General features: G+C 37.9%; 1 protein-coding gene across 3 annotated transcripts; it reads right to left on the reverse strand.

The window, feature by feature from the left end:
- Positions 1 to 594: 594 nt before the first annotated feature.
- On the reverse strand, positions 595 to 9,296 carry LOC127977862 (fanconi-associated nuclease 1). Of its 3 annotated transcripts, none has more exons than XM_052583038.1 (14): positions 9,163 to 9,296; positions 7,588 to 8,852; positions 6,815 to 6,955; positions 6,504 to 6,702; positions 5,623 to 5,856; positions 4,938 to 5,069; positions 4,738 to 4,846; positions 4,521 to 4,640; positions 4,261 to 4,425; positions 4,012 to 4,180; positions 3,315 to 3,418; positions 3,032 to 3,226; positions 2,686 to 2,814; positions 595 to 2,521 (listed from the first exon to the last, which is right to left on the reverse strand). In XM_052583038.1, exons 2-14 carry the CDS (start codon positions 8,759 to 8,761, stop codon positions 2,384 to 2,386), a joined length of 3,009 nt encoding a protein of 1,002 aa, XP_052438998.1. In that variant the 5' UTR covers positions 8,762 to 8,852; positions 9,163 to 9,296; the 3' UTR covers positions 595 to 2,383. The 3 variants fall into 3 exon arrangements, with proteins under 3 accessions (XP_052438998.1, XP_052438999.1, XP_052438996.1); XM_052583039.1 differs by having other exon boundaries at positions 7,588 to 9,006; positions 9,163 to 9,223; XM_052583036.1 differs by having other exon boundaries at positions 7,588 to 9,226.

A 9,296-nucleotide genomic window follows, 5' to 3' on the forward strand; every position in this document is an offset into this window, starting at 1 on the left:
AGTTTCACACAGTCATCAAAGGTAGCAGCTGAAGCAATGTACATCCAGCTACATTTTTACACATATACATAAATACTTTTTCATTTTATGGATCAGTTTTGAATGTTTCCAAATTATATCTGCAATTCCTTTGGAATGTATAAGTAAACAATAAATACCACATTTGACAAGAATATCAGTATTGTAACATTTAATGAGCAGATTTAATAAATTAATAATACAAATTATTTTAAAAATATATTTTTTAATTTTCAGTGACTGCCTACACACCCATTCGCTACAAAGATAATAACTATAACAGTCACAATGCAAAGGGAAATGATTGGAATCACTTTCAGAATGTTATATACATTAGTTATTGTTATCAGTATCTATTGTTAATTCTTGATAACTCCGATTCTCTGGCCTGCAATGGACATTAAGAAAATGTTATAGTGTCCTTGTATTTATGTTTCATGTACTTTACAGCAGCATAATGTGCAAACTTCAGAATTTATAACAATTAAACTGAAAAGCATGATTTATTATTTTTGTTCTGTGTGTCAAACATGAAAGATACACTTAAGTGTGACATGCAATGAAAAGGCATTTCAGTCTTGGAAAGAGCTTATGCTGAGTTTTTATTTTTATTTTTTTAGAAAATAACAGATTTTCCATGAATATTTAAGCATTTGTATCATTATATAAACAGACAAAAACTTTTACATTTTGATGTTTTTAATATATTTAAATTACTTAGTCCAGAAATGATACAATTTAAAAAGAATCTGTTATTAAAATATATTGCCACTTCACAAATAGCACAGGAATAAATTCAGTCAATGCCATGAAGTAATTTAATCATTTTATGTTTCTGATTGAGAGAATAAATACTTTTGAACTCCCTTACAGTGCATAATAATACTCTTCTCTTACATCACCAGATTAGTGATGTTGAATTGAAATTGGAAAAACTAGCGGAATGCATAGTGGATATAAAAACCTGGATGAGGAGTAATTTCTTGCTGATAAATTTAAAAAAAAACAGTTGTTAATTACAGGACCTAAAAACTCTGCATGAAATAACCTAGAATGCTGTCTAAGTCTTGATGGCTGCTCTGTCAATTCTTCATCATCAGTTAGGAAACTAGGTGTACTATTTGATAGCAACCTTTCCATAGAAAGCCACATTTCTAGCATTTGTAAAACTGAATTTTTCCATCTTAAAAATATATCTAAATTACGATCTATGCTCTCAATGTCAAATGCAGAAACGTTAATTCATGCATTCATGATCTCAAGGTTAGATTATTGTAATGCTTTATTGGGTGGTTGTTCTGCACGCTTAATAAACAAACTCCATCTGGTTCAAAATGCAGCAGCTAGAGTTCTTACTAGAACCAGGAAGTATGACCATATTAGCTCTGTCCTGTCAACACTGCACTGGCTCCCTCATCATATCGATTTCAATATGATGCTTATTACTTATAAAGAAAAAGCCCTGAATGGTTTAGCACCTCAGTATTTGAACAAGCTCTTCTTAAATTATAGTCCTCCACATCCACTGCATTCTCAAAACTGGCAATTTGATAATACCTAGAATAATAAAATCAACTGCAGGTGGAAGATCCTTTTCCTATTTAGCGCCTAAACTCTGGAATAACCTACCTAACATTGTTTGTGAAGCAGACACTCTTGTAGTTTAAATCTAGATTAAAGACCCATCTCTTTAACCTGGCCAGACAAGGTGGTGGATCAGCACCTAGAGGACCTCTACAGCCCTGAAAGACAGTGGAGGCCAGGACAACTAGATGAGCACCAGATCCCCTGTAAAGAGCTAGTCTCAGATGGCCACCGGGACAAGATCACAGGAAATAGATGATTCTTCTGCACAATCTGACTTTGCTACAGCATGGAATTGAACTGCTAGTTTGGTCTGGCCAGAGGAGAACTGGTCCCCCAACTGAGCCTGGTTTCTCCCAAGGTTTTTTCTCCATTCTGGATGGAGTTCCTTGCCGCTGTCGCCTCTGGCTTGCTCAGTTGGGGACACTTCATTCACAGTGATATCGTTGACTTGTTTGCACAGATACTATTTAAACTGAACTGAGCTGGATGATGACATCACTGAATTCAATGATGAATTGCCTTTAACTGAAAAATAAGTGTTTACTATTGTCGTTTTGTATTACTGACACACTATTTTCCTAATTAATGCTGTTCAGTTGCTTTGACAATCTGTACTGTTAAAAGCGCTATATAAAGGTGACTTGACTTAACTAGGACCAAGCAGAGGTTTTAATACCATCATTAAATCCATCCTGTGTTTTTCAAACATTTCTTACTCTGCGTGCTTGATGAGACATGCAAGCATGCATGAATCTTCACTCTCAGTGTGACAGCAGCCTCACTCCCGTCGAGCCCCTCGTGCTCCAATGGCAGTGACATGACAAACTTCTACATCAGCCCCAAGCTTTTGCAGCTCATCCAGCCAGATCTGTTGCTTCTGGGACAGACGGTCATTAGGACCCTTCACTTCCACCAGCTAGAAGAAAACAACTCAAATGAGCAACGGTTTAAAGGCCCCTACTTTATAGATCTAATATTTCCATTGTTTCTTAACATTATAATCTTATTAAAGCAGTAAAATAAGTCACATAGTCAGCAGCTGAATAAAATCCTAAACATCAAGCTACATCTCTGACTCACCTTGTACTTCTTGTTGGATGTGCTCCAGACTACTAGATCTGGAAGTCCTCCTCTACAATGCCTGTAGTCTTTTGCCATTCTGAGGACCACACCGCTCAGGAAGTGGCCACCCAGACATGCCACTAGACTCTAGAACCAGACAAAGAAAGCAAAGCAATTACACTGTGCTTGTGTATGGTTGTGGATATAATCTGGCATACACAGTATAGTCAATTATATATTTCTAATAATACAAATACTATTAGTAATAATGACATAGGAAAATGTTAAATTCTAAAATACGCCAAAAGAGCTGCCGGAAAGATATTACCAAGATGGCTGCCATATATATAGTCTCCGTGATTACCTGTGCCTGCTGAAGAGAGGAGAAGCGCTCCCAGTTTATCAGCACACACACTCTCCCCTCCTGTGTGTCCCACACATCAGCGAGCAGCTCCTGGAGCGTCTCGGCAGACGCCTCGCGCAACATCTCAGCACGCGCCTCGATGCTTTCCCGCCGGTTACCGTAGAAACAATCAGTGTGCAAATCCAGAGGACAAGTCTGGGAAAGGGCATGCAGTCAGTGATCACTGATCTGTTGGGGTGGTATGCCCAAAGCGCACAGCATTTATTTCTTAATTATTGTGTACCTGGTAGGGGTTTCGGAAGACATCAGGAACCCCATCGATAAAGATGATGTCCCACATGAGGAGTCCAAAAAGGGTGGAAAATGTAGAGCCTTCTCCATGAATACCTTAAAATAGGATTTCAGAAACATAAAATGAAAGCATAAAAGGCACAGCAGGATGGATGTGCTTGCGTGTGATGTTATGAAGAAGTTTAGTATATGATTTTGAAACTATTTATTTGTAAGGAACACAAAATAGTGAATCTTGAATGATGTACTGGTTGTTTATTTCCATGCAATCACAATGAATGAGGACTGGAGGTTTCAAGCTTTTCAGGAGTTTAAATGCATCATAAAAGTGATCTACAGGATTCATCTGCTATATAAGTTTTTTGAAGTCATAAAATAGCTTTAGAAAAGAGAAACAGCTAAAAAAAATGACTTGAGTAGCAATGTCAAAAAAAGCATTTGGTTGTTTCGGATCTTCTCAATTAATCACTTCTGGTTCACAAATCTGATTCAGACATCTGTACATCTCTTATGAGAGCTACAGTAGACTGATAGGAAACATGTCAGGCTTTCATCTTAAAAATGAGATTTTTTTTGTGTTCCACGAAGAAAAAACATTAAATAATTTGCCATGATGAGGTTTCATTAATTGAGTGACCAATTCCTCAATTTCCTTCATATAATGGTGCACAAACAAAGTGATGCCAGACCTTGATCAAAACCAAGTGTTCTGTAGTGCTCCAGAGCCAGTTCCTCAACAGAACACATGACCATAGTCCCTCGACCCTCTGTGGAGCCTTCATCCTCTTTGGCCGCTCTGAGGAACACTGATTTCCCCATACCACCCTCATGAGGAAAGAGCTGGCCTCGAATTGTCACCTGTTAAAACACTCCTGTTAAAAAAGATGCATAGAATAACACAGTATTACAATGTTCCCCACTTTGAACTGAGCACTCACATGAGTGACATCCTGTACGTGCACAGTGGGCAGATCTCGGAGCAGCAGACGGTACTTCTTCAAGCTAGCCGAATGCTTCATTCGGCAAGCTCGCTGGTGAAGTGACAATTTGTGGCCTGTTCGGACCAGAGGGTCATTCAGTCCATCCCGGATAGCACAAATGGCCTTGATACAAAAGGTGTCAAAACTATCAATCTTTTGGAAGAATGCTTGTGTATCCCACACAAAAGTAACGTTTAATCAACTTAATCAATCAGTACCTGCTCATGTTTTTTAAGATGTTGCTGGAGATTGAGAGCAAGTCTGTCCCACCAGCGCCCCCTACTGTCCACACAATACACTGACTGGGACAGAAGAATCCTGAGCTCCTCCACAGCGTCCTACATTGCAGAAATGAAAAGATAAGTAATTGAACAAACTCAATGTATAGGATAAAGTGTTTAAGATAGCATCATTAATTCCAAGTTTTTCACCCACCTCATAGCGGCGAAGTCTTTGTAAGATCTCGACTCCTCGAGACAGTATCCGAGTATAGGTCCAGCCCACGGTGAAACACCGCAGAAAAACAGGCAGTTGTTCTTGATGACTGCACGTATATTAAGACTCAATCCATCTTACAACAGCTAACAAATTAAATGAAAGAAACAAAAAAATTCAATTAAACTTCCTTTTCAAACCTCAGGTCACAGGAGTCTTTCATCTCCTGCCAGGTGGCTTTTGCTGTGACATAGAGGACATGGGCGTCCTCCCAGCTGCCTGTCTGCATTGCAGCAATCACTTCCTGCAGCGCACGCATCGCCGTTTCATACCTGTACAGAAGAATATGTACAGAATCTAACATCTTAGAATAATAAAAGAGATAATAATGTACCTAGACCATAATAACAAATATTGACAATTTCAAATGTATGTTTTCTGAGCAAATCTCACAAAACCTGTCAAGAACATATACAGAATCAAAATAAAGAAATAAAAAGTAGACACTTTAAAATCTTGTTATAATGTTTATGTAAAATTATGTTTAATTGAGTATTATTCAAATATTTACATATCATGGTAGTATTAGTTCTATTTCTAGAATTGTCATGGTTTAGCTTTTAAATAAATATCTGTATCTGTGTTTATTTTTTAAGTACTGTACATGAAACTAATATCACAATGCCAACAATCATAATAGTCTTAAAACAGACAAACACGATCATCTTTTATAAAATATTATTTATTTTTCTTTTGTTCAATTTTTGAAGTGAAATGTGATCTGAATGTTAATTTATTTTATTTTTTTTAAGATGTTTTTGTTTATCTATACACCATTTTTCAATTCAGCAATGTATGAGTATAAAAAAGATATATAAAACTGACCTGATGAGGTCATCCCTGTCTTCAAACAGCCTGGTTGAGCGATTTACTGTGTATTCTGGGAAAGCTAGGCGGCCAGAATTGACAAGCAGAATGGTGTAGAGCTGCCCCTGACCTCCAGCGGCCATCTCCTCCTCCTCCAAAGTGTCTGTGAGGGAGAACAGGAGCAGGACCCGGGAGAACACGGCACGTGACCTGCGGCACAGACGCACACAGGAACCTGCAGCCAGCTTGGCCCTGAAAAAGACAAGCTGGTGTGTAGAATTCACTTACATTACTCATAACAGGACTTTTTTATATATATCTCTTGTGGCTGCATTCATTCGATCAAAAAAAACAGTAATGTTGTCAAATAAATCTTAAAATGTAAAATAACTTTTCACTTTAAATATATATTTAAAAATGTAATTTATTCCCATGGTGGACAAGTTGAATTTTCAGCAGCGATTACTCCAATCTTCAGGGTCACATGATCCTTCAGAAATCATTCAAATAGTCTGTTTTAGTGTTCCTGAAACATTTATTATTATTATCAATATTGAAAACAGATTTCACAGAAAATTGTGATCACTTTTTCAGCATTATTAGATGATCTTTATTTTTTAAAGGAAAAAAAGTACATTTGAAATATAAATATTTTATAATCGTAAATCTTTACTGTCACTTTTGATCAATTTGCATCCATGCTGGATAAAAGTATCAACATTTTATTGACTTTATTGACTATCAATGGTACTGTAACTGTATATGTCAGTGTCACCTAGATCAATTTTACATCTGTGATGTTTAAAGCTCCTGTTGTTTCTCTAGAACAAAGTGCAAACCTCTGGCCAACGTCACTCTCCTGGTGTATATATGTACTGATCATATACTGTACATCTCACCTCTTGAGAATGACTGCAGCCGTGTTGTTTTGACCGACAAAGAAGGATCGCTGTTTCCCCAGCTGAAGGAGCCCTTCCACCAACTGCTGTTTCTGAGTCCCATTCCCTCCACGGCCAAGGTGAAAGGTTTTGGCCAGGTTTCTGAGCTCCGGTGCAGGCAGCAGATCCAAAACCTCTTGGATGTCGTGAAGCTCGGATTCTGTCACAGGGAAGAAGACATGAGCTGTAGGTAAATATATGTGGCTTGATACTGAACTACAGCTACAGTTTCTAAACTGCTGACATTTTGGTTGATAAACCTCATGACTAACCTGTTTGTAAGAAGCCACATGCAACCAGCTCTCGAATGACAGGTCTGAGGTCTGAGCTGATCTCGGTGTATTCCAACTTACTGACCTGAAGCCATTTCAGCTTCCTTTGAAACAGACGGACATAAAGCATCTGACCAGGTACTACAGGAAAGAGAGAGACAGGTCTGCATTAGGACAAACATACACTACTGTTCAAAAGTAGGGCAAAGCTGAATTTTAAGCCGCTATTACACACCACATAACCTTCTGAAATTATTCTAATATACTGAATATACTGAGAAACGAACCCTCACCCTCATGTCGTTCCAAACCTGTGTACGTTTTTTCTTATGTTGAAAATAAAAGAAGCTATTTTGAAGAATACCGGTAAACAAAGAGTTGATGGTCCCCATTGACTTCCATAGTATTTCTTTCTCTACTATGGAAGTCAATGGGCCCAGCAACTGTTTGATTCTTCAATATATATATATATATATATATATATATATTTTTTTTTTTTTTTTTTTTTTTTTTTTTTTTGTGTGTGTGTGTGTGTGTGTGTGTGTGTGTTTAACATAAGAAAGAAACTAATAAAGGTTTGGAACCACATGAGGGTGAGTAAATGATGACAGAATTTCCATTTTTGGGTGAACTATTCTTTAACATTTTCATGAAAACCATGCAACACTTTTTTCAGGATTTTTTCCCTTTTTTTTAATAGACATTCTTTGTAACATTATAAATAATTAGACTAGAACTGAGACATCAAAGTGACTTTAAAGTAGTTCCTCTACCTGAGAGCTTCTGAAAAGTGTGAATGATTGAGAAGTCTTCCTCATTGAAGAGCATCCTATCATCCTCATTCTCCAACACCGCCTCGAGGACAGTCCGAAAGTTCTGCAGGTAATACGGCAGTCTGGTGTGCGGATGCTCTGATCCCTCGCTGACTTTCTCTACGCCAAGTGCTTCGGATACATTGGCTGGTGGGGCATCGGGCTTCCTCTCAGTGTCCTTGCTTTTGATTTGACTCTCTGATAATGGAACAACATCAGATGAGGCCTCCGTTGGATCTGACTTGACATTCGTTTCATGTCTGTTTTCAGTTTTACTTTGAAAATATCTACTTTTCTTCTGTACAGCAGAGGTTACTGTAGTGTTTGTGTCCTTTTTAGACAAATCGTCTGATTTACGCTTTAGGGCCCTGGATGAGGATGACGATTTCACTGACTGAATGTCAGCGCTGCTGCTTGATTCTGCCACAGATTTCTCCATGTTTTTCACTGGAGGTTGGTTTGAAGCCGCTGGCTCTGTAGGGAATGTATTATCTGTATCCATGCCACTGGCTTTAGATTCAAAAATTAAACTCCTCGTGCAATTTTCCTTCTGTGAACTGCTCAGTTCTGCATCATGGGTCTCTTCTTTTCCAGAGGCACGAGTATCATCCATCTCAGATTCACCTGAAAGTCTAAGTGCTCTTCTAGACAGTTTAGAGGACAAACTTCCAAGACCAACCGTTTTAAAGGGTTTACCTTGTAAATTTGTTTCAGGTGAATCACGCCTCATCACACAGTTCTTTTTAAAATACGGACTTGTATCAGCATCTTTCTCTCCTGGGATTTTCTCTATTCCATCATTTCGAGATGCACCATTAAAGGGTGTTTTGGTTATTTTCTCCTGCAGGTCGTCTCTGACAGTCAGTGCATCTTCATGATCCTCTCCAAGAAACTTCTGACATTGAGAGTCTATATGTTCATTAATCTTGTAACGAGGCACAAGTCTGCCACACAGAGGACATGCCAGTTTACACGGTGGTGTATTCCTGAAAAATGAAGTTATGGAAGCAACCCCACCTCCATTGCTTGTTCTCTCTTTGATTGCACTGACTTTCTGGCTCTTTTTCTTTGTCACTGAGAGTCTTCTGGAACTGCCTCTATTTGACGAACTGCCTTTGCCCGTCTGAGACTCCATAACTGTTTATATAAACCAGCTAGACAACGTCGAATGAAGCATCATACTGAAGCAGTTAGATGTGAAGCAGGCTGCATATTTGTTTCTGAACCTGAAGGGAAGTACATAAAAAAAAAAAAAATCGGTAGGAGATGGTGGAATTCAACATACATTGCCTTAATTAAGTAAAGAAATGGTGTTTCATTTTATCTTATCTTATCTAGTCACAACTGATTTGCTTTGTCCGAGATTTAGATTCTGCAAGACTGACAAATAAGTCATTAGACATGCATGCCACCAACAAATTAAAATAAAAAACTAGCATAATATGAGACAAAACAAAACTGTCAAATACAGATTAGACTATACATAAAAATAATTACTATACAATTATAAATAAAGCTTCTGCTAATTTAACAGACCTTTCTGGCTCTGAGATTAAACGTGAAGCCTGTCACAGGAATACATGACGTCAGGAATGTTTTGCTTATTTCAAAATAAAAGTCAGCTCCAGTCAAGTATTTCCCTGCTGAAAATAACAATAGACACCGTCACA

This window comes from Carassius gibelio, chromosome B18, assembly GCF_023724105.1.
Source record: "Carassius gibelio isolate Cgi1373 ecotype wild population from Czech Republic chromosome B18, carGib1.2-hapl.c, whole genome shotgun sequence".
NCBI classification, from domain to species: Eukaryota; Metazoa; Chordata; class Actinopteri; order Cypriniformes; family Cyprinidae; genus Carassius; species Carassius gibelio.